The sequence below is a fragment of the Hydra vulgaris genome, chromosome 12 (genome assembly GCF_038396675.1).
Source record: "Hydra vulgaris chromosome 12, alternate assembly HydraT2T_AEP".
In the NCBI taxonomy this organism is placed as follows: Eukaryota; Metazoa; Cnidaria; class Hydrozoa; order Anthoathecata; family Hydridae; genus Hydra; species Hydra vulgaris.
Window position 1 is genome coordinate 6,804,906 of NC_088931.1, and position 27,535 is coordinate 6,832,440.

The following is a 27,535-nucleotide window of genomic DNA, read 5'->3' on the forward strand; positions in this document are numbered from 1 at the left end:
TTTATATGGTCATAATTTTTGAACGGTAAAATATTTTAAAATGAAATCTAAAATTTATCGATGAATATAAGTCTAGTTACGAATAGTACAAAAAATACTTCATCGACTTGTTGCTCTCACGTTTGGGGCAGGGGGGCGAGGCGAAAATTTTGGGGCTTTATTGTTCCCAGCCTCCAATCATCGCAATTTTTTGCAAACCCTCATTATTTGACATGAGTATAAACATATAAATGTTTGGAGTTTGCTCCATGTCTGGAAGTTACCTATCTCGAACACCAAATAATTCTTTCTACGCCTCTGAATCAACAACCAATTGTTAACAATATTTTATTTGTAATAAATTATATTTTGATTATTATTAATAACAATATTTTGAATGGATGTTTTTATTATCATTTTTGGATCATATAGGGAGTTTTTTTTGTGTTATATTTCTAATCCAAAATCATTTTATGTGAAGCCAGACCGTTAAGATTTTAGATTTTTGAAAATTCCTGATCTTAAGTAATAATGCAACAATAACTATAATAACAACAACAACAACAACAATAACAACAACAACAAAAATTATAATATTATTGTTATTATTATTTTTGTGATGTGTTAGTAGAATATCACAGTAAACATTAAAGAAATACGAAGATATTTGATACAGAAATATTGAAACCAAAGCTAATATTTAATAAATAATTGAAAAGATAAAACATTTTTAAATAATTCGTTTGCTTATTAAAAAAAAAATTTCACTTGCTTGTTTTTTTAATACTAGTTGTTTGCTTTTTTAAGGAAGATTCCCAATCCTCTTCTTTATTTACAAACTGGTAAAATTTTGAAGCATAAGAAGAATTTCCAATTATATCAACAAGAGCATCTTCTGAAGAATTTATTAAATCATGCAAACTTTTACATTTGTTAGCAACATGCTTGTAATTTTTGAAACTTATTCCAGGAAACTTTTGAAGAACATCCAAAGGTACCACATTGTACAATAATTCATTAAAAGGTTCCGTTTGATCTGCACTAACTGATATTGCATAATCAACATCAGGTTCGTTTGTATTCGACTTAAGATCTTCAAAGATCTCAGCTGTCAAACTAGGATTCTGGGACCATATAATTCGAAGCAATGGAAAATGAATAATAAGAAGTGAAAGTTTTGAAGAAATATTTTGAAAACTGACATCATTACTTAACGACTTTTTACCTTGTAAAGAAAATGACTTTCCTTCATCAAATTCTATTAATAAAATAGGTTTCTTATAGAATCTAGTCATAGCTAAACACTGTGAATATAATCGCCCATTGTTTAATGAACCAATAAGATCAGTAATGCTCTTCCTTTCAACACACATTTCAGGACTTAAAATATAGTCTCCTACCTCTAGAGTTACAGGAACAATGTCAATTCCACGTTTATATATTAGTGATGGTAGTTCACTTCGAAATTCTCTCATATCTACTATAATCTTTTTATTTAATTGAATATTCTCTCTGCCTCCAGCATTTCTAGTAGTTACTGGCTCATTAGGTTTCTGCCGCAATGTTGATTTAGCAATGCTAGATTTAGCATCTCGTTCTTCTGGTATAACCATTTCAGCTTTTTGTTTTATAAGTAATTCAAAAGACTCTTTTTCTTTGCGAAGATTAGTTAAATAACGTTGCTCTTCAACTGATCCATTGTAAATAAGAAAATAAACATGAAGTGGTTGCTCTGGCATAGATGCTTTGAAAATTTCTAACTGACGAACAAAACGAATATGGGCATCGTATAACACTACATAATTTGGTTGCAGCTCATACAATTTACGTAATAAGCTGTAGGGATCTGTAGAACCAGACAATGGATGAATAATGATTGTAGATTCTTTCAAAAAATCAATTTTCTGATAAGAACTTGAAGCTGTTTCAGAATCCAAATTATTTAAAATATCATTGTTTAATTTAGATTTCTTTTTTTTTGACTTATCTTTCTTAGTTTTTGAAGTTTTCTTTGGAAAAGTACTTTCATATAGCTGTGACATCGTTTCTTTCAATCCACAACATAATGCCTGTCTTAGTTGATAACATGTTCTCTCATCAAATGCACAAATTAAAATTCTACATTTCTCATTATGGGATTTATTTTTATCTGAATCAATTGATGCATTTAAGTTGTCAATTTCATTTAAAATTTCAATTAAAGCTTCCCACTTTGGACTCACTTCAACAGAAGACATTTCAAAATTATCTAGTGATGAACTCGAACTTTCACAACCATAAACTCTAGCTTTAGCACTTTGAAATACTAAATTTGCAGCATCGAGAAACATCCATATTGAATTTTTATTTTGAGCATTGCTGCTTAAAGATTGAAGAAATTTATAAAATGTAATGCAATCATATTGAGTCAGATATCCTAATAAAATGCGCAAAATCTTCAAATCAGCAACAAGTTGCTTTGCTTTAGAGTTTAACTTGTTCCAATGCGGATCAAGTTGTATCTTTAAAGTCTTATCAAATGAATTAGTCAGACTGTTTTCTAATGTAAGATCTTCAGTATCTAAAAACTCAACAGACTTTTTTAATTCCTTTAATGACACTTCAATTAACTCCATCAAAGACAATTGTATTTTTTTCATGTAAGCTGTCAAAACAATCCCAATTTCAATAACATCAATTTTACTTTCTTCAAAAACTGCAGCAATATCAGAATGAAAACGAGGACGAAGATAAAGTTTTTTTAAAAAAAGTTGCTTCATTACCCGTTCAACTTTACAGTACTCTGTCAAAAAAGATGTAGGGGAATCTGAAAATGCTTTAATAAAACCATCACTGTTACTTTCCCGATACATTCGCATAATGAAACTCTCTTGACTGGTTTCAACAACTTTATGTGCTCTTTGAACTAGAATACCAGTTATATAATCAATAGGTATTTTTTTTGTAAGCATATCGACAACTAAAATTCTAGAAGTTACAAAAAAGACACCACCTTTTAAATATAAATTATTTCTTTCTTGTGAAGTAACTTCAGCTGTGATAATATTTGGTAAATGTGATACACCTTTGGATTTAAGTTCATCAATTAGAAATTCTTGTTCTTCAGAGAAACTGTTCAATACTAAAACTAAATTTTCAGGTTTGCAAAATGTTTCGATTACTTTTAATAGAATTCTATCAATACCCAATCCACTTGCAATAATGAGTAAACCATCATCCTTCATTAATTCCAAAAATATATTTGATTCATACTTTAACAATGTATCAAATGCACCTGACATCTTTGCTAAAATATATACATATATTCCTATAGTAAAAACTTTAAATTTACAGTTTATGGTAAAAAAATGTAACAATCTTAACAAATATTTGTCTTTAAAAATGAAAAAAAAAAGTTTATGTAAAAACCATTAAATTTAATTCAGGGAACTAGTTAAAGTTATCGTTTTTTTAAAAACCACAAAAATGCAACTTAATAGACTAGAATGTTTTTAATAAAAGTAATAACATTCTGAATGTTTTTATTTTTTTACTGTTTACATACTCTTGAGTCCTTAGTACAAGGAGGGAGGGGAGGGGCTCCTGTTTATTAATTCTTACATCAACAAAAATTTCAAAACTAAACAAAAAAATTCAGTATAAATCGCCCTTAAAAATTAGAAAATAATTATTTCAGTAACCAATAAAAACAAAAACTTTCAGGGTAAGCAGGCTTTAAAAATTGTTGACTCAGTAAATTTTCATTTGTCGAAAATGAACTTTTGGTTTATTTCTCACTAAAGTATAAAACTTATGTCAGCATATTAAATCCGATAGAAATTATAATAAAACAGCTGTTAGAAAATACGCATATGACCGCAAGCCACGCTAGAATTAGTTTTATGGATGTTTTGTTAAAAATATTAGTTTAGATTTATAAATAGAGATTTTTTATAAAAAATACTTATATTGTAAGATAGTGTCAGATTAGAAATTTCACGAACTAGCCGATATAAATAAAGTATAAAATTATTTCCACTACCTTTTATTATCCCCCTCCCCTCATTTATTAAGTCTGGACTAAAATTCTCACTCTACGTTTATTTACTCCCCCCTCCCTTTCTTGTGTTAAGGACTCAAGAGTATATCAACTGACAAATAGGAAAAACATACAAGGAGTGCTCCTACATCAACTGATAAATAGGACATGTGAGGAGTGACATGTGAGGAGTGCTGCACGTTCTGCTTATTTGTACCTAATTAAAGATGACCATGCAAGAGTATATATATATATATATATATATATATATATATATATATATATATATATATATATATATATATATATATATATATATATATATATATATATATGTTGGCCATGATAAAATAAATTGGGTTACAAACAATTATCAAGATCCATCAAATGAAGGTCCGTATTTACAACAACACAAATTCAAAATGAAAAAACCTTTTTGCAGAAATACCTTCAGATATCACTTTTTCCAAAATCGAGTTGTAAATGCATGGAATAACTTACCATCTGAAAAAGTAGAAGCTGCTTCAATAAATAACTTCAAAGATAAACTAGACAAATCTGAATTTTGCAGAATTATATAATATATATATATATTATATATATATATACATATTATATATATATATATATATATATATATATATATATATATATATATATATATATATATATATATATATATATATATATATATATATATATATATATATATATATATACTTTTAATTCTCTTGTAAAACCCTAAATTTGTTCTATTTAATAAAGTAACACTGGATTTATAAAATATTATTTTAAAAATTATTTTTTTAAATATGTCAACCTTGTACTAAAAAAAAAAAACAAAATTATATAAAAATTTCAAAATAGTAATCATTTCATATTATTATTTTTGATTTTATGACATAAAATCTTCTAACATTAAAAGAAAGTTAAGTTTTTTACTTTTTTTATTAATAAATATTTTTAGATATATATATTTATATATAAGATTACTATTTTTGAGTAGATTTTTATAAAATTTTGCTTATTTTGAGTACCAGATTAATATAATTTTAAAGAAACTTTTTTGAATAATATTTAGGATCTGTTAAATATTTAAGAGTCAGTTGGCATCCCTAAAATTGTTTTTATTTTAAAATTTAAAAAAAACTATCTTTACAAAAAAGTAACTTTTACTTCTTCTCCCCTCCTTGGATATATATATATATATATATATATATATATATATATATATATATATATATATATATATATATATATATATATATATATATATATCAATCAATCAATCAATCAAAATTTATTGACAGGCTCAAGGCCCAATATAATAAATATACAATGGGTAAAGTAAAGTGGATTAGAATAAAACAAAGACTAACACACTTGAATGTAAACAAAACCCAAGAAAAAAATAAAATAAAAATAAGAAATTAAAGTGTTATAAATATAACTCAGCTCTCCATTTGAACATCAGTGGAGACTGCAAGAACCTGTCTGAGTTAACAAAAGCTTTTAAGACGAGGTTCTCACTATTCTGCAGCAGTAACGGTGAGGAGTATTGTGGCTTGCGAATAACAACATTAAGTGAATGGGCACCATGTTTCACAAATAACTCACTTGCACTGTTCCATGGTGGTTTGTTTAATATCAAGTGCATTATTATATGCAACACATAGGCGATGGAATGAGTCTTTTCTCTAAAGATACCACAGCTGACATCTGTAGATTGGGCTGCAAAAGGCATTGAATAACAAGATCTTTGTTTGTATTTGTGTAGAGCTGAACTTTCTACGGATGAGGTTAGCTTTAGCATACATAGAGCCCACGTGTTTTAAAATATCTTTGTCATCCTGCATATCGTTTGAGATCAAGTGACCCAGGTATTTATATTGACTAGTGTATGTGAGAACCATGCCAGATAATGTGAAACGAAGGCTATTTATAAGGGGTTTATAAATTTCAAAAAACATTATTTGAGACTTAATATTGTTATAAACTATATCATGTTTCACAGCATAACTCGAGCATAAATCAAGTAAGGTCTGGAGACCTTTGGCTGAGGGTGCACACAGGACAATATCATCAGCATAAAGAAGATGGTTAACAAGAGAAAGACCCAAGCAACAGCCTACGGTAGTTTTATTGAGTAAAACACTAAGATTGTTAATATATATATTAAATAGAAGAGACAGTACACCTCCTTGTCGCACTCCATTACTGATATTAAATGTTTTGGATAATATTCCACCCCAAAGGATCTGAGCTGTTTGACCAATATACTAGACAATGAGTAAGCGTAAAGTTACACCAGAGATAATTTTATATATTGTTTCGTAAATAGTGTATCAAAGTGAACTCTATCAAAGGCTTTACTAATGTCAATAAATGCCACATGCATATGTGATAGGTAAAAATTTAAAATATCTTTTAAAATAAGAACTGGCATAAAAGTGCTATGGTTTTTCTTAAATACAAATTGGTTGGGAGTCCCAGTGAAACTTTCATTAATGCGTGAGACAAAAATATGTTCCAAAATCTTGGAATATATATATATATATATATATATATCTATCTCTCTATATATATATATATATATATATATATATATATATATATATATATATATATATATATATATATGTAAACAACTTTGTTAACATGAACGATTTTGATTTGGTTTGCAAAAAGACTAAAGACAAGTTGATAGAAAAGGATACAAAGACTTACTAATTACAGGGGATTTTAATTTCCAATCAATTGTATGGTCAAATGGATACATCACAAACAATAAAAATGAAAATAGCATCGAACATAAATTTAGTGAAACTCTTAGCAAAACATTTCTGTATCAGCATTTAAATGTTCCAACTTTTTAAATATCAAATAATTCTGCTACTAACACTCTTTATCTAATCTTCACAACTCAGCTGGGAAGCATTTGTACCATTGATCCAAGATCTGTCTTCGGTAATATAAATAAAGGTCATATGGTCATCTTTATCGATTTCATTATTGAAAATAGGGTTAATAACTTATCGCACAGCTACTTAAAGTTCAATTACAAAAAAACTGACACCAATAGAATCTCTGACTTTATTAGAAATGTTGATTGGGTAATGCTATTTGAAACTTTATCTGTTCAGAAAATGTATGACAAATTAATTCACTTTTCAAATGTAGCATGTAATCAATTCATTCCAGTGCTTGATGTATCTCAAGTAAAAAAACAAATTGCTCCAAGGATAAAAAATGATCTTAAAACTATAATTAAAAAAAAAACATAATCTTAGATACCTGAACTGTGCTTGTAAATAGAAAGATCTTACTATGTGTAAAGAGTACAAACTGACTTGCAAGTTAGTTAAAAAAGAAATTAAAATAGCTCTTCTTGCATATGAAAATGTTTTAGTTAAAAGATCAAGATCGAATCCCAAACTTCTGTATAAATACATAAACAGCCAATAAGTAGTCAAAAAACCAATCAGAGCCTTAAAAACAGCAAATGGTGATCTAACTTAAGAACCTAGAGAGTTAGCTTATCTACTCAATAAATGTTTCCAAGATGTTTTCGTAAATGAAAAAGGAGAGGAACATCCACACTTCACAGTTGAATTTAATGAAAATCACTTAAAGTTTATTGATCTAGATCCAAATTGGTATCAGCTATAAAATGATATTAGATAAATTAAAAAACCTTAATCAAAATAAAGCATGTGGTCCAGGGGCATTTTTAACTAATAGTCAGCTTCCAGTTCAATTTAAATCAGCAAACGTGATGCCACTATAAAAAAGGTGATAAGACTCTTCCCAGCAATTATGGTCCAGTTTCATTGACTTCTGTTCAATGTAAAATTATGGAAAGTACAGTTACTAAAATGGAAGAGTACCTCTATGAAAATTGTTCAAGGTGAAATTATTTCTGACTGGGTTAAGATTTTTAGTGGTGTACAACATGGTTATGTAATTGCAGCACTTTTATTTGTTTTATACATTAATGTAACCAAACTATATGCTGATGATACAAAAGTGCTTTCTCAATTATCCTCAGAGCTACTAATCTTCAAAATGATCTAGATATTATCTACAAATGGTCTCAAACTTTTTTTTATTTAACATATCAAAATGTGTAGTTGTGCATTATGGCCACAATAACAAAAACCATTTATATAATTTAAACACTATTCAATTAACGGAGTCAGAAACAGAAAGAAATCTTGGAGTGCTTTTCAATACAAATCTAAAATGGAAATGAAGACTTTATTAAAGTGTACTTTTTTAAAGTTTGTTTTAGTTTTTCAGCTAGTACAATATTTCAAGTTTTTCAGCTAGTAGAATACACATTTTTCAAATTTGTGGCTAAAAAGTCTTTATAACCACAAATTTAAAAAATATATATAATTTAAAAACATTTGCACTTAGGATTTCAACTAAAACGTCATAATATATAATTTCTTTTATATAATAAAAATAAACATTCATAAATTCTTTAATAATATTATAAATAAGTATAAGAAAATTAATTCATGCTAAATTAGGCTTGTGGTAAACATTTTGCGCTACTAAATCAAAAATAAATTGGGAAACAAGTAAAATCAGAAACGAATTTTTAAAACCCAATGCTTTTTTATGTTATTAAAACACAACTCTTATAATAAATTTTTTCTGATATTACTATTTTATTTTGTTAACCTTCGGCTGTATGCCTTTTTGGGGCCCGGGGCTATTTAAAAGTAGGAGGCCCCGTTTCACTAACAACGACAAAAATGAGTAAGACTTTCTTGAAAACGCTATCACTGATATTTATTTATTAACAAATTTTATATTTATTTTATTGAATTAAGTTAAGTGATTTTTTTCTGCTTTTCTTCCCCGCAAACTCTGCAATCACATCGCTGAAATCCAAAGTTTCTAATAATTTTGACTCAATAGTTAATCTTGCTATATTACTTAAACGACTAGGGACCATTGTTGATCGGTGCATGTTCTTAACTTTTTTAAGAGTAGAGAATGATCTCTCAGCCTCGCAATTTGTTATGGGAATAGTTAGAAACAAGTGATATGCTACATAAACATTTGGAAATACATCAATAATATCGGTTTCAACAATCCAATTTAAAACATGCAGAGGACTCAATGTGTTTTCAGTCTCAGATTTATCTTTTTTATGCGAAAAAAAAACCCGGAGGCTGCAACTTTAATAATGTTACAAATTGTTCTATTTCAAATATAAAACTATCTTCTAAATCATTTGAGTACACTTCTACAATTTTTTTCGCGCTAACTTGCAATTCCATGGTACTAATAGTTAACAGCTTCGATAGAAATCCAAATAACTTATTTACGTGGTTGTAACCATCACTTCTTATAGTTAATTGTGTCACAAGCTTGTCAGTAATGACAAAAAATGTATTCACTCGAAACTTGTCGATTACACTTAAAGAATCAACTTGGTTTTCTACGTTGCTCAATTTTTTAATTACCTTTCTTTTGTTCTTATCCGAATAGTCTTTTTCAATAAACGAGCTAAATTTTTTTGATTCATTCTCAAATCTCGTAAAGTCGTTTCGTAAGTTTTTTACAAAGTCAATTAGTGAAAGTAACATACTGCTTGCTGTATGCAAATCTAATTCAACTTTTTGAAGAAATTTGCTAACTGCATTAAACCTTTTAAGAATGTGATGCCAAAGTACAGCCATGAATGCAAACTCTAGCTTAATGATCTTATTTATCAGATTATCAGATTTTTCTTCTGTATCCTCAGTTATATGACATAGCGCTGCATGAATCCTATCAAAATTTTCTACTAAACTATTTGAAGCATCTGACCTACATGACCATCGTGTATCTGATAGGCGTTTGAGTGTAACATGATTTCCTTTCAATAAATCCCATCTATGTGTTGAAGCTACAAAAAATGAATACAAACTCTGGAGAACGCCAAAATAGTTGATAGAATTGATGCACTCACTGACATTACACTGCCCTACTAAATTTAAAGAATGTCCAGCGCAGGGGATATAAAAAGCTAATTCACTCCGCTCTTTTAAATGTGCTTGTAATCCAGAATATTTACCAGACATATTGCTTGCATTATGGTATGCCTGTCCCCGATAATTGGTTATATCAATATCATATCTTTCCAGTAGATCTAAAATGTCAGTAATCAAAGATTTACCGTCGTGGATTTTAATTTGTAGAAAACAAAAAAATCGTTCATATACGTGGTCATTTAGATAATAACGAAATATCACAGAAAGTTGATCCACGTGAGAAATATCAGGAGTCGAATCTACGACAATTCCCCAGTATTTTGCTTTTTTTATTTCGGTAATAATGTGCGTTAAAACCTTTTGAGACATAATATCAATTAGCTCTTTACAAATAGTTTTAGACAAATAATTTACATTACCTTTGCCTTTATTTGCAAAAGTGTCAATGTGTTGCTTCTTTCAATCTTTTTTTTGCTTATTTTCAGTTTTAAAGTAACATGGTTTTGGAAATGATAATATTGCAGCAGCAATTTTTTTCTTTTCTTCGAGTGCAACACCATCATCCAGCAAGGCTAAAGGAATCAGAGTTGAGTCAAGATACCTTGTATGTTTAAATAAAGAATTCAACACAGCATCAACAGCAAATGGTTCTGCACATACAGCTTTATACTGATGCATTTGATGAATAGCAGTTACATCCATAAAAGGTGCTTTGATGGTATCATTTGATTGCAGGTACCACTTTGCATAAAAACAAGCTATAAATTCAGTTATTACCTTAATATGTTCTCTATTTTTTTGAATAAAATCAATTTGAGTTGAAAGAATTTGCATTTTTAAATGATATATAGATTTCCCAAGAAATCTTGCATGATGAACCGCTCCATTTTTTCGAATTTTAATGATAGAAGGAGAAAGATAGCTGTCCACTAGCTCTGCAAGTCTTTTTCTATTTTCCCTTACAATATTATTTCTCAATAAGTAAGATCTACAATACTCAAGAGATTTTCTAGCAGCTTTTTCAACAACAGTTCCCTTAATTTCTTCCCAACCAAATTTTACTAACATAGATGAGTTGTACTCAAAATTAGGCTGCTCAAACAGGTTTTTGAAATGTTTAAACAAAGGGTTAACGGGGGCCGTAGTTTTTTCATTTGTTATAGCCTCACAAAAGTGTGTGATTCTCAGCTCAGAAACATGTCTGCAAGCTAAAAGAATTAGATATTTATTTAACTCAGTAGTTATTCTTATTATAGATCCTTTATGCATTCCTGTATTGCTTGATGTGTTATCAAAACAATGTAATCCAATCTTTAATTCATGATTGTACTCTTTTAGGACTTTCATTACACCATTGTACTGATCTTATCCAGATGAAGAAAGTAATGGCGTAACTCCGAGAAGATGGGACTTGTTATCAATAGTTGCCAGAACAACAAGTCTATCATGCTTTAATTTTTTTCCATTATTAATTTCAAAACCGTCTTTCCGTCAAAATGTATAATGCATGGGTAGGGAGAAGCTTGGATGCTAAGTTCGACATCTTCTTTAGCAATAACTGCCATTTCATGAGCTGTTTGTTTCATCTTTCTAGATGCTGTTGACATTATAAAATAAAAATTAATGTACCCAAAATACAAACCAATGAAAAATTGGAGAAGAGTGAGCAATGAGAGTTTTATACGATGAAGAACACAACTTTCTGTTGTGTTCTTCATCGTATAAAAAATCTAGGTCCTCTTTCCTATCTAGGTCTGATCATTCTTGTCCTTCTTTATCCAGTTTTGTAAGTCAGCTATTCCTGCCCAAAAGATTTTTCCCAGCTCCTTTCTATAGTCTTGTTGCTTTTTTAATTCTAAAGGCGACCTCCTGTGCATTTTTTTTTTTCAAATTCAAATATTTTTTGTTCAACTTATTCAACTTTTGTATCAAGTTATTATCTGATTGAAAAGGGAATTCAGCTTTAAGCCAGGGACCCTTGATTTTGCTTAGAATACACCTGCAATGTAGTTCAACATATCTTTCGTATTTTCTACCTTTTTTACCGAGCATACAATTATGATTGACTTTTTTGATGTTTTAGAAAGCGTCGACTTATTAAAAGTTATGTGTTGTAAAATATCTAATCCAGTTGGCAGTTGATCAACTAAAGTTAATAACAAAAATATTCAGGTTGAGTTTGCTCTTGTACAACGTGAAATCTTATAGTCATAAGATTTCACATTATAAACTATAATCTTATATCCTAAACTAGATATTTAAAATTAAAAAAAGCTCAAAACAAATTTGTTACTTGGTATTGCTGGTTTCACTTTCTCTATAATAAAATTAGGGATGGCAAAAATCCCGGAAATTCTCAATCCCGGGATTTCGGGATTACAAATTTGTCCCCGGGAAATCCCGGGAAATCCCGGGATTGAATGAAAAACTTACAATCATAGAAGATAAAGCCTGCGAAGAACTTTTAATTATCAAACACTATTATATGATTAATTTAACTGATGAAGTAAAGTAATTTAAACTATAAATAACACCTTTAAACGATAACACAAAATAACAATGTTTAAAAATAATATAAGTATACATTAATATATAAGAGTTATAATTCGTTTTGAAAGCTCCACCTTAAAAAACTCAAAGCGTCCATCATTTCATCGTTTAATCGTGTTCGATTTTTAGAGCATAAAAACCCAGCGGCTGAGAATGCTCGTTCAGACTCTACACTTGTTGGTCGTATAGATAGAATATAGTTATGCACCTTTTGAAGGTGATCACCTCTTGTGCCACCACTTTCAAATAAAAACATTTCTTTTTCAATCTTAGAAGTTATACTTTCTACCCTTATAGTTGTTGTTCGTATAGCTATCAATCCTTTTTCCATAACTTCGTTTAATTGTTCACTAATTGTTTTGACTTTCTTATCACCTTCGTCGCTTCTTAAAACCTGGTTTAGCTGAACATCACAACTGCTGTCTGCTGCTGATGCTATATCTGCGGGATGAAAACGCTTTATCATGCTTACTATAATCTTTTTATTTTGATTACTTGTATTTGGTACAAAAACATCTGTGATTTTCGTTGATGTAACCTGGCCATTATGAAGATAATAAACTAAGCTACTTAATGGTGTTCTCCTCTCTTTAATTCGGTGACTCAAAGCAGCATACAGTTTATTCCCGATTTCAGATTTTTGTTGTTTTATTTTGGTCAACATAAACTCTAATGCAATGTCAGCTGTAATTAAAGTTGCGTCTCGTCGACAAAGTGCTTCCACAGTGGCTTTAACAGGAGTCAAAAGTGCTACTAAATCAGAAACAATTTTATATTCATTTTCGTCCATCTTAATTGAATCGTCAATTTTAGAATCCAATTCTAAATCTAGAAATGCCTTTTTAACACAATATTTTAATTTGTCAAATCTTTCAAGCATAAGCAATAAGCTGCTCCATCGGGTTTTACAATCTATAATCAAATGGATGACCTTTCCAAACTCAATTTTTACGTGCTTTTGTAAATAATTTTCATTTTTGGTTGGGGACCTTTTAAAGATTTTTACAATTTTCCTGACCTTTGTTATAACAGGTCCAAAAACTTGGTGTTTAATAGTAACCTCAGAGGTTTCATTAAACAAAAATGAATTATTTGAATCTTGAATACAATCTTCCTCTTCAGAAGCATAGTCATTAATACAATCATTATCTTTTTCTTCATCACTGTGGTTCTCTAAACTTGCAAAGGTAGCGTGCTCATCATCTAAAATTTCATCGATTTCCAAGTAATTGGGGTCATTTTTATAAAGAACTGATATTACTGCCAGCTGTAGAGCGTGGGCAAAGATAGTTGTTGATCACTTTCTATAATTTTTTTCAAGTTTCTTTATGACGCTTGCACCATCCGTGGTAATACCAATGATATCGTCCTCAAGTTTTATTTTAAAATTGTTGAGTCTTTCGTTTAGAAGTGAAACGCACTTTTCTGCTGGCATAGATCCTAAAATGCGAATCAAACCTAAATTCCAATAACTTTTCAACTCGTGTACGTTCACATTCATCTATCTGCAGTTTCCAAAAGAAGTCCACTCATCAAGCGTTAAGGAAAACTTGAAGCCTCTTGATATTTGATCAATTATTTCCTTTATAACTAGTTTTTTAACCTGTTCATAGTAGTCTAACACCATTTTTCGAATAGTGTTTCTTGATTTTGGGACATTTTTAAAGCCTCGTGCAACTAACCCAGCTCGTATATCAGAAGAGTTGCAAATTGTATTAAATGATATACCATCTTTTGCTGCCATACGGGCAAATACTTCAGGTAGGCATTCATCTTTTTTCGATGTTGTTGGAAAATAACTTGTGATTTTCGGTTTTTTATTTTTCGGTTCTAATAATTCTTTTGAAGTTGAAGGTGTCGTGGATAAACTTGATTCCTGCGATGTTAATTTAATTTTATGTATGGAAAGTAAATGGGTATGAAGACCTTTCGTTGAACCACCAGCAATTTTTAATATTTTTTTGCATGTAATTACTTTGCATAAGGCTGTTTCATCTGCTCCTTATAAAAAATGTTTCCATATGAGATTTGTGCTGTTGAATTCAGCGTAGTTAGTCATGATATTAGGCTAATTTCTATCTTATTGAAAAAAAAAAGTTATATTTTAAGCTATTTATTGACTAATTATCTTTATTCATAATTCAAAATGAACTTATGTGAAAACAATTATACTTCGAATTAATAAATAAAGTTTATTTAATATACCTTCCGTATTTGATAACTTTTAATGTCATAGAACTTGTGACAATCACGCCAACGTTAAGAATTTAAAAAATAAAAGGAAAACATTGCATGGAGAATAAGCAGCTCAACAAATTTTATAGCGAAAATTTAGACATTTTAAATAAATAAATTAAGTTTAATCAATTTTTGTTTTTATTTATTGTTTATTACAATCCCGAAATCCCGGGAAAATTTAGAGACTAATCCCGGGATTTCGGGATCATGAATTTGTCTGTAATCCCGGGATTTCGGGATCCCGGGATTGCCATCCCTAAATAAAATGTTGTTGTTTTTTTCGTTTTTATATTTCGCTTTTCATTGCCACTTTTTAATAGTTTTTTACTTTTATTTGCACTTAAAACTTTCATTTTTTGTGACTCTCCTTTGTTTTCGATTAATCTGTCCATTATAATTTTTAAAACTATTTTAAAAGAAATGATATTCACTAATTTCAAAACATGAGATGAAACTTTAATGTTTACTGCAGAATTTTGCAACATACATTAATGTTAATTTACAATTGTCAGTTTTTTCTTTTTACAACTTTTAGGCAGGCAGTAAAACTGTTTATTAAGTGAGAACAAAAGAAAAATGCAAACAATGTACACAAATCAAATAACAAAAGAACCAATAATAATTAATAAACCAAACAATGTGAATATAAACAAATAAAATAACTACAAATTATTGCGCATTCTTAATTTAAATGCGCATATTTTCGTTTTTTTGCACAAAATCGTTTTCAATTTAAAGAACTATTAAGAAAAATCACGGATACGCATCAATTTTAAAAAAAAAGTATAGACTATTATAAGCACATTAAAAAAAAAAAAAATTTAAAATATTAAGATTTACCTTGTGCTCAAAGCCTTGCGACGTTTCGATGCTTAAGCACAAGGTAAATCTCAATATTTTTGATTTTTTTTTTTTTGTAATCGTATTTTTTTTTATATTTGCTCCAAATTTAGCTTGTTGTGTATTCGCGTTTTCGAAATTTTATTTTTTTGAACACCCCTAGTATATAAGTTAAGAAAACAATTTATAATTTTTTTTAAGTAAAAAATAAACTTAATACCAAATTAACTAAAATAATTGACTTATTGCAAAACTAATTATTGAAGATTGTATTGTCATCAAGCAAGAGTATGTATGCAAAATTTGAAGAAAATCTATTATCAGGAAATGACTAAAAATTGATCGAAAACAATTTGTAAGTATTAATGGTTTCAATTCTAGTAATAAATCAGTTTTGTGTAGTGTTCCTCAGGGTTCTGTTCTAGGTCCTCTTTTATTTTTAATCTACGTTAACGACCTAATCAACTATGTTCACTTCTCTTCAGCTCATCTGTTTGCTGATGATACAAATCTCTTGCACATCAACAAATCGTATCATTCTTTATGTAAAAATGTTAATTCGGATCTAAAAGGTATATATCACTGGTTAAATGCTAACCTAATACGTCTCAACACAGAAAAAACTGAACTAATTTTTTTTTTTATCTCCGAGAAAAAAATATTTCTTTAAAATGTTGAAATCAAAATCAAAATTAATAATAAACAGCTATATCCTTCAAGAGTTATTAAATATCTTGGTGTATTTATTGATTGCATTATTTCATGAAACTTTCATATTAATGAACTCAGGGGCGTCGCTTTAGGGGTAGAAGGCGGAGTCTCCCCCCTTTCCCCTCAGAATCTTAGAAAGAGAAAAGGGGTAGTAGTAACAGTATCGAAAACAGCCAAACTGATTAATCTCGAAAAGGGACTTTCCGGAATAACATTGAAATAGAAAATAACATTGAAATTGTAAAAAAAGGAATTGTATCGAAAATCCGAAAAACAGAATAATCTCGAAATAGCTCAAAGGAGAATAATATCGAAAAGGGACTTACCGGAATAACATCGAAGTTGTGAAAAAAGGAATAATATGGAAAAAGTACTTTCAAGAATAATATCGAAATTGTGAAAAAAGGAGTAAAATCAAAAAGAGACTTTCCGGAATAATATCAAAATTGTGAAAAAAGAAATAGGATCGAAAATTCCAAAAGCAGAATAAACAGAAGGTCAGTATTTTGCGGTTTTGAATTAAAGTGTAGTAATTATACTGTATAATGTATGATTTATACAATATAAACTAAAAGTTCTATTAGTAGAACAAAAAATGTTGAATGTTGTGTTGTTGGCTATTTATAAAACGATTTAAAACAAGATATTTTGATTTTATTTACATTTAATGTCAACAAACCATAAAAAAGTTACAAAACTTTTAGTCAAAATCAATAAAGATTTACGAACCATAAAAAGTTTAAAGGATAAAGTTATTTGTAAATATGCAAAACTATATGCCAACTAAGTCATCTGTTATATGTGCAAAAAAAATTTCAAGAAAAAAATACTTTAAAACAAGGAGAGCAGGATAAAAAATCCTGCCTAATAAAACAATTAAAAAAGCTAATTAAAAAATCCTGATTAATAAAACAAGAAGGGCATGCTAAGATCCTTTTTAATAAAAGATTATAAACAATACCCACTCTACCTTCAAATACCATGGAAAAATTACTATAGCATGTAATCATCTAGTCATTCTGTTCCAGAATGTTTAACATTGTAAATACTAAAAAAATATTGAGCACACAATTTTAAATACAATGCTGGTATGGTATGTAGCTACCAAATGTTAAAAATTAATTATCATATTGTATACCAGGAGTTATTGAGTTTATTATACAAGTTGCTGAGAGCTTAAATGAAAATATTTTAAAAGTTGTCTATTATCTTTATATAACGTTTTGTTATAGTTATAAAAATTCCCTACATATTTATGTTGGAACACTTTCCTACTTACAAAGTCATGCAGAATCTGTTTGGTTTGGTTTGGTTTTTGAAGAACTTAAAAAAAATAAAGAAAAAATTAGAAAATACTGATAAATATGCATTATTTTAGTGTTATAGGGGAAAGGCGCCTATAATGGCATACCAGTCATATTTCCATTAAAATTGGTTTTGGTAAAAAAATGATTAGACCTACATGACTATACTGACTTTACATTAGTTTTAGTGAAAAAACGTCCCTTGTGCACAAGTATTGTTTTTATAATCAACAAAAGTCGGTTTTGGAATGTGCTGTTGTAGTTTTATTTCCTTCATATATTTAAGTTTGTGATTTTACTATTAACTGTGCAGAAATGAAATTTTCATGCATTTTATATTCAAAGTTTGTGCATTTAATGGAGTAGTTACTTTAATTTTATCTTTTGAACAAAGCAGACACAGCTTGTTTTAATGAAAATGATGACTTTTACCCATGATGGCATACTGACGAGTTAGGGGTGTTGAAATATTGACGAGTTGGGAAAACCTTTTTTTTTATAAGAAAAACTTATTTTTAAGTAAAGTTAAAAGAAAGCGATGCTCCAAAATTTTTTTTGGTCCAAAAAATACGTAAAACGCAATATATCATATGCGCATGCGCAAAATTTTACAATGCTGGTGTGTAGCATGAAATGGTAAATTAGGATGGTTTCGAGTAATTTCTGGGTTTTCTGAGGGAAGACTCTAAGGTTAAATGAAATTATTAAGTTACCCTCGATCCTAACTAGCCCCATCCTCCCCTATGCCATCATAGGAGCAGTGGTTGCCTATGATGGCATACTTGTGCTTTTTTTTACAATAAGAATAACTTATAAAAAAAATAAAACTGATGAACTCCCATAGTAATTATTGTTCTAGATGTAACAAGGAATGTATCCATATCAAAACTTTTATTATTGGTCTTCAGGATACTGAATAATGAAGCTTCAAAGTTAAGTATACCATCATAGGCGCCTTTCCATTACTTCTATACAATTATTCAAAGCATACATTATATCACCATTAAAAATTATTTGGAAAGATTTTCCATTCCTTTATTTATTGAAAACACATTCTGATAATATTGACGCAATAGAATATGCAAAATTATTACTCAATATTGGCCCAAAATGTTGCAAGATAAATGTTTAATATTTGATGAAATGTATTTACAGAATTATACAGAATACTCTGAACTTTGAACTAAAAAAAACTTGTCTAAACTTTTCAAAAATGGTATACAATAGAAAATTGTTAAGAACATTCATTAAATAATAGAAACATTCCGTACATATAAAAAACTGCTTTAGTTATAAAAATTGATAGTAATTGATTGAGAAATGAAACCATTGAAACTGTGAATATTTTTAAAACAGTGCTTTTGGTGTGCAAACATATATTATATTGATAAGTTCTCTAATGACATTTGGGAATATTGAGTTTCTTAAAAGTTTCAAATTTTAAATCGAATTGAATTTCATTGCACGTGCAAATTAAACTGTTTATTGTGCGTGCAAATTAAACTGTACATTTAAACTGCTGTTCTCCATTGTAGATAATGCCAACTTCGGGTAAAGTTGATGCGATATTTAGGTGAAAAGTTTGGAAATATTCATCGAACTCTTAAATAAGTTTCTTATTAAAAAGTGACTTAGTATTAAAAGTTTCTTAAGATTTTCTCCTTGTACTAGTTTTTTATAAAAAAAAAAAAAAAGTGTGATCAGAAAATCACATTTTCGATGTTAATCATTAAAATGAGTTTTCGATCTTATTCCGATTTTATTGATTTCGATATTGCTCTGCATTTGTGAATCTCGATACAAAAAATTTTCGATATTAATCTGAAAATCATATTTTCGATCTTAATCATTAAAATGGGTTTCGGTCAGTTATTTTTTGATATTAATCATTTTTTCGATCAGTTAATTTTGCTTTCCTATTCTGCTTTCCCAGAGAAAAGTTGAGAACTTCCTTGCCACGAGTTGGGATAATTAGAAAATTGGTAATAAAATGAAAAAATGTTTTCTAATTAAATAAAATTAAAAAGTTTGCGAAACTCCATCAAAGATGGATTTTTTTTTTTACTTGGAGAAACAATAAACTTTACGTTTATTAAACGGCTTAAGGCTGTTTTCCACAAAACGAAATTTATCGCGAACTTTTTCTTCGCGACGAGACGCCGTTTTGATTTCCACTTTTTTTTTTTCGCGCTACTTTTTTTCGTTATCAACAATATGGCAGCAACAAGTTTCCGTTTGTTGTACGTTTACGTTTGTATATTTAAATAAAAGCAGTTATTACTTTTTTGCATACTTTCTACTTTGAAACATGTAACAATTTATTTCCATGCAATAATTTTAACGTTTCTGTATTTGTAAGATATGGTATCATTTAAAATGATGTGATTCATTTATTAATATAACAATTTAATATAAAGCTTTTTATAAGAAAACAAATGCTGAACTCTGATATAAACACTTTGCGCCTATTATTACTTCCAGTTTTCAGTATACTAAAGTAAGATCGGAATTAGGTTTGTAGGATAAGGCCTAATATGAATTAGAATATATATAAGGTAATTATTCTTATTCTATTATCATAAGAGTGAAAACTTTTATAAACATTAATTCATTTAAAAATAGTATCTGCGTTTGTCTGCTATCTTTTTCTCAAGGGTATTAGAAAGAAGGGAAAAACTGAAGATGCTTGGATAAATGTTGGGGTAAGATCTTGGTCCAAGATAAAAAGTTATGGGAAAGACAAACTTGGGAAGCTTTAGACGCACTTTACCTCTCAAGCACATAAAGTTGCATTAGATACACTTTGTCTTTTTCTTATGATTAAACGGACATATAGATCACCTTATTGATTGATCCAAGAGACAAGAGGTGTAGAATAGAAAAACGGTCAAAATTCTTGTCGATACAAGCTTGCGTAAACGGAGTCTGACAGTGCTCACCAAGGTAACTTTGTTTCAGTAGTGAATCTTATCACTCGCCACAATCTCATGCTAAAGTCTGGATTAAAGATAGAGCCATTCGTCCATATAGAGTTACATACACGAGTCGATAATCTCTAAATGAAATAATTAGTTTAATTGCAACTGAATTGAAAAGTCAGATCATTGATGAAATTAACAGCTCCAATATTATTTCTGTGATAGCCGACATTACTTCTAATATGTCACAAAAGGATATAATGAGCATAGTTGTGAGAACAGCCAGTGAAAACGGTGAGATTCGGGAAAGGCTTTTGAAATCAGTCGAATGCACTGATAAGTCTGGAAAAGGAATGGCTGAGCTAATTTTATCTTCTTTACATAAAGAAGGTATTAACGCATAAAAGATAACCTTGCAGTCATATGACTATGCGAGTTTATTGTCTGGACATTTTAAGGGAGTATAAAAGCATATAACAGAAAAATTTGGCCATAATGTGTCCTACATACCTTGCCAAGAATACAGAACAAACACTGCTCTTGAACATGCTTGCAATGTTAATACTTTAAAACGAGAATTGTTCAATATCTTCGAACAGCTGCATGTTTTTTTCACATCAAGTACGAAAAGATTTAGTTTTTTAAAGGTAAAAACTTGACGACATTGACAATGCAATACAGCTTGTAAACCTGTCTAGAATAAGATGGACCGCACGAGCAAATTCTATACTGATAATTGACAATTATTGAGTGTGAGTGCAGTGTAGTATAATTATTATTAGTTTTTAAATAGGACAGAAATTGAATTCTTAAAATAAAAAAAATTGGGGAAATCTATGTTAAGCAGTTGGGAAAAATGAGGTCTCTCCCCCCCCCCCCTTGGAATTTTCGCACGCAACGCCACTGAATGAACTAAGCAAGAAACTATCTCAAGCTAACAGTATGCTTTCAAAAATTCGTCATTATGTCAATAAAGTTACACTAAAGAATATTTACTATGCATTATTCTCATCTCATCTTAGATATTGTTGTCAAGTTTGGGGTCAAGTTGGAAACTATCGCATTAACAAGTTGCTATCGTCTCAGCGTCAATCCATTAGAATAATAAACTTTCAACCAATTAAATCAGATACATCGGAGTCCTTCTAAAAACTTTTCATTCCAAAATATCCAGCGCTAATTAAGTATGCTAATCTTCATTTTGTTTTTAACTGCCTAAATAAAAACTTTCCATCTCCTATCACAAACTTGTTCACAGAAAGTAGACTATTACATTCCTAATCTACTAGAAGTATAGACAATGGAAAACTAAATGTACCATCTTTTAAAACCCAGAAGTATGGTAAAAATTCTATTGTTAATCAGTGCGTCTGTGAATGGAACAGGAGCCTTACATGCATTTTGAGTGAGTCCAAAAAACTATATCCTGAAATACCTTTACTTCATCTTAAACAATAATAATTTTAAAAAATTCTGAAAAACTTTTTATTCTAACTTTTAGACATATTATCGTAACGATTGAAATATTCTTTTAATTTTCTTTTCGTCGTTACTACAATTATCGTCAGTACTTTTTGTCTATTTTTTTCTTTTTTTTGTTTACGGTCCGTCAGGGTCAATGTATGTCTTTGCCTATTATTACTTATATTATGTTTAAAAATTGGTTTCACTCCTTTGATCAGATTTCTGTATGAGTGACACCGTCCTAATAAATTATTAACTTATTATTCTAAATAATTTTATGCTCATAACTACCGTTATAATATTAGTAATTATTATTATTTTTTCATTGTAATTATTGTAAACATACTTATTATTACAATTACTATAATTTGTATTATTTTTTATTTTTATCTTATATTACTATAATAGGGTAGATTAGAGTAATATGAGCACCTTAAGCAAAAAATGGAAAAGTTTCAAAAATAGTTAAGCTGGATCCAAAATTATTTCGAATAAACAATATTTAGGGATCCCATCTCATGATCCACTTATATATTTGGGCACCCGAAATTTTTTCTTAAAAACACAGAGGTTTTAAAAAAGTTACAAAAATGCTCATATTACTCAGACCACTTGGTAATATGAGCACTTTAAATTAGCTCACAAAAAAACATTAATTTTGTAAAAAAAATACCAACCTGACAATTATAACTAATTTTTGGAATATAATGATTCGTTATTAACAAAACTTGTCATTAAAAGATCAAATTTTAAGCCATTAAAAGAAGAAATCTTTAAGTATGCTCATATTACCAAGGTGCTCATATTACCCTAATCTACCCTATATTATTATTATAACTATTATTATTGTTATTATTATTATTATTATTATTATTATTATCGAAACTATTTTAAAAATGATTTACGGAAAATAAATAGCTTGTTGTTGTTGTTTTTGTTGTTGATGATAGCAAGATTTGAGGCTGATGAGCAAAATAATCTGTAATCTGTAAAGTGAACTTGAAAAAATGGTTTTATTAAATTGTTGTCTCTGTCAGTTTGTCTGTGAGCTCACAGACAAACTGACAGAGACGACATTGTTATTATTATTGTTATTAATATGATAATAATATAATAACAAAATTTAGAAACTAATAATAGTAACACTCCTAAGAATAAAAAACATGGTGGCAGTATTTTTAAAAGTATCTTTAATTATACAAAATAAAACTTTAAGTTTTCGAGTACTTTTTTAATTTGTCTTGCTTTTTTTTTTTTTTTTTTTTTTTTTAATTTTATTTTGCCGTATAATACTATTTACAATGAGAAAAATCGTTTACATATATAATAAATGGCCGGAGCAAGAAGAAGACAGACTGTCTTATCACCGAGCCCCGTTAACATTGAAGCCGTCAGTTAATATTACAATTTAAAAACTTTAAACATAAAAGTATATATATATATATATATATATATATATACACATACATACATATATATATATATATATATATATATATATATATATATATATATATATATATATATATATATATATTTCTACAAAGATATTATAAAACTTATAATAAGATATTAAAATAGCATAAGTTTTCAATAACAACATATTTAAATGAAAAATAAAAGTCAGAAGATCCAAAAAAAAAAAAAAATAAATAAATAAGTTATGACTTTTTCACAAAGAAAAAACAAACAAAAAAAGTAGATGAAAACCTATTCAGTTTATATATTTTTTTATTATTTTATAATCAAATTTTTTTATTATTTTATAATCAAATTTTTTTATTATTTTATAATCAAATTTTAAAATAAATATTTCAAATTTTAAAATAAATATTTTAGATCGAAATTTTTTCCTAATAAGAAACGTTTACATACTATTTTGAATTGTTCAAAAGATATGTTTTGAAGAATGTTATTTTTATTAATTTTTTGAGAAAATTCATTCCATAGAAATGCTCCACGATATTGAATTTGGAATGAACTGAGTTTGAAATAGAATCTTGGAACTACAAAATTATCATTTGAAAAATTTGTGGGGTACTTATGAGAAATTTTAGTAAAGTAAGAGTGAAATATATTAGGCGACAAACCATGTTTAGATTTAAACATGAACAGCATTACTTGATATATGTTAAGTTTATAGACATTGAGTGCATTAAGTTCCATTAAGAAAGGCTCTCCATGAGCAGTTCTCTTAATGCCAAAAATAATTTTGCATGCAATTTTTTGTTTACTATAAATTTTTTTAAGCTTTCCATAGTTGCTACTTCCCCATGCAATATTGCAATAGGATAGATAACTATGTATAAATGAAAAATATATAATTTTTAAAGACTTGATATTAAGAAATGGTTTAACTCTATATAGAACAGAAATATTTTTGGAAATTTTATTTTCAATAGATTTAATATGAGATTTCCATGATATATTTTCATCTAATATTATTCCCAGGAAGTTTACATTTAAAACATCCGCTTAAAAACATCCGCAATCTTTTTTAAGCTATTTTGTCTGATGAAATTTCACTTTACTCGAAGCAGACTAAGTAAACTGTCCGTTGGAGTAAGATCGGACAATTTACTCTGACGGACAGTTTTCTCCGTGACAGACCTAAAAGTTATGATTTTTATAAGCCGTCGTTGTCGTAGCCGTTTTTTATAAAATTTCACTCGCAATGATTTAATGATATTAGAATTTTAGAAACAATAAAATAGTAAACTGGCAGGCTGCCTCTCCATACTAAATCAGTCAATGCGTGTACGCTCCATTGCGTCCATCACTAAATCAGATGTTGTCTGTGTACTCCACTGCGTTTATCTCTGTGTCAGTCGAAATATGCACACTTACTAACCGTAGCCCTAAATTACTTATTGCTCGGTAAATTATTAAAATCGTTGCAAATGGGATATGATTTAGACACAACTTTACGAAAATTATTACGAAAATGTCACGGTTTAAAATCCTTTGTAAATGTTTTGTATATATTTTTTTAAATCTTCCCGATTTAAAAGTTTTTGTATGAATCTTTTTATTATCATACATACACACAGATTTATTTACAAAAGACTTTTTATAATTGTTTTATATATATATATATATATATATATATATATATATATATATATATATATATATATATATATATATAATTGATTTTTATTTGAATGGTTTTATATCAAATTTGGCAGAAATTAAAATAGATTTGACAGAAATATAAACACTGAAATTTGCCGCAAACAAAACAACACAATCCACGAAAAAAACGTTTTGAAAACAATGCCAAAATTTGGATTTTTATATTCAGCTTAGAACATTTTAAAGTTTTAGGTTGTATTTGAAAATCCAAGTTTTGGCGTTGTTTGCACTTTTGCGTTTTGCATTTAAAAGGAAGGGTTTACCCTGAGCTCACACATTACAAAAAGTGTCGTATAATTCGTCAAAAAAATTGTGCTTAGAAGTTGTGGTTGTCGTCAGTGTTATGATTTCATCGGACTTGAAAATAAGAAAACGCGGGTAACAGACGCGTAACAGTAATTGAAACTTTGTTTTTAAATCCTTACGCTCGTTTGACAAGGTTCTAACTGAAATTTTCAATTTTAAAATATCTTTTTTTTTTTATTTAAATAAATCTTTTTTTTTTAAAGCCATATTAAAATTATTTACATTGAAATTTCTTGATGGTTCATTTATTTTCTTATGTATTACGGAAAAAAAAAGATAAATGACTAATTAAATAATAATATTAATAATTTTAATAAGGCATTTAAAAGATAAAGGAATGGTGGCTAATTTCCACTAATATATACATCTTTTTTTTTTAAATATGAAACCAAGCAAATGGGCTAGTATTAAAAAAAACTAATTTAAAAGGTTAAGTGAATGATATTGCAAGTTGCAATATCATTCAGACAGGGGTTTTGACAATTGTATGGTTTAATAACTGAATCAGGAGATTAGTTGATATTATGAACGGTGGTACATTAATAGAATTACGTGGTACAACACAAAATTAGAAGAGTATCGTGTTTTGTTTAAGGAAAGCAAGTTTAAACATTAAAAACAAGTTTAAACACTTATGTTGCAATTTGCAACATAAAATGTTTAAACTTGTTTTTAAACGTATTTTTGCAATATATTATTACGTATTTTATATGCAATATATTAGAATTTCATTCCATTGCGTGTGCAGATTAAATACTTATTCAAAAAAAGAAGAACTATTTAAAATACTCATTTAGAAGAACATTAAGTTCTTCTTCGCAGATAATACTTTTAAACTTCGTGTTATTTTGACGTAATATGAAGCTGAACAACTAGAAAATATTCCTCAAACTCTTAATAAAATGAGTTTCTTATTATGAAGTAACTTAGTACTAAAAGTTTCTTAGAATTTTAGGGCTTCTATTACTAGTTTCTTATAAACAAGTTTCTTATACAAAATAAAGCGTATAAAATAACAGTTAGAACATTGTCAAACTTGCACGACGAGACGTAGACTTTAGATGGAGGAAATGTAAATATTCCAAAATACGCTTAAGCCTCCAGCTATTTCTACATATTATGATTTAATTTTGATTTATTCACAATCAATAAAATTTACAAATTATTGATGAAGTACCAAAATATATACAAAAATATATAGAGAAATTCAACTCAATAATAAAACAGAATAAAGACAATAATAAACAAAATAAAGACAAATTCACTCATGCTGAACCTTTGTTAAAACTCCTTAATGCACTAAACGTCTATAGAATAAACATTTATCAAAACTTATTGTTTATGCTGAAATATAAACTCGGGCTTGTCCCATCACATTTCTCAAATGATTTCTTTAAAAGCAATAGAAATAGATATGACACTCGAGAAGTAGGAAACTTTAATATACCGTTTAGAAAAACAAAACTATCGCGTTTCACAATTTCATATCGCGGTCCCTATCTCTATAATAAACTGATATCCAGAAATGCCATAATTACAAAATTAGATAACCTAAATTGTTTGAAAATCTTACTAAAAAAATTCGTTTTAATTATAAACAATTGTATGAACTTACACTAAACTAATACTGAAACTAGAGCCAAAATTAACGTTGAAACGAAAATCCCAAAAAAACTTCAATAACAAATATTAATATAAAAAATATATAAATCAAAAATAATTTTATTTATGCCTAATCATATATTTATGTGTACAAAATCTAGCATTTATCAATTATTTATTCTCTTACATTTTATTATATGTGAATCCAATATAAAATGAACTACCATTATATTTTGTGAAACTAGAAACATGTAAAAACAGAAATACAAAAAATATTAGGTACTAGTACAAGCGGTTTCTTGATGACAAGATCATCTGGTCTTCTGCAAGTTTCACGCGTTCTTTTAATATTAATGATACCCTGCAGTTATATTTTTTGTATTCTATAAAGTTGTGAGATTTTATTTTTTCTCTTACCATCATATATTTTATAAACATTGTAAATTTGTATCAGTTATATAGATAGAATCACGACCTTGT

At 28.3% G+C, this 27,535-nt stretch overlaps 2 protein-coding genes across 2 annotated transcripts; both read right to left on the minus strand.

Moving 5' to 3' along the window:
• Nucleotides 1-743: 743 nt before the first annotated feature.
• Nucleotides 744-3,259, minus strand: LOC100208137 (DNA repair endonuclease XPF-like). The gene is given in 1 exon segment (NM_001309657.1): nt 744-3,259. A coding segment is annotated over 1 exon segment (2,460 nt). The 5' UTR covers nt 3,204-3,259.
• A 5,900-nt stretch (nt 3,260-9,159) lies between these two features.
• LOC136087915 (uncharacterized) lies at nt 9,160-10,356 on the minus strand. Its single transcript, XM_065811542.1, has one exon. It carries the CDS (start codon nt 10,354-10,356, stop codon nt 9,160-9,162), a length of 1,197 nt encoding a protein of 398 aa, XP_065667614.1.
• Between the last annotated feature and the right edge of the window lie 17,179 nt (nt 10,357-27,535).

Coding starts and splice junctions, on each gene's coding strand:
- LOC136087915 (XM_065811542.1), bottom strand. CDS start 10,356: ATGTCTCAAAAGGTTTTAACGCACATTATTACCGAAATAAAAAAAGCA.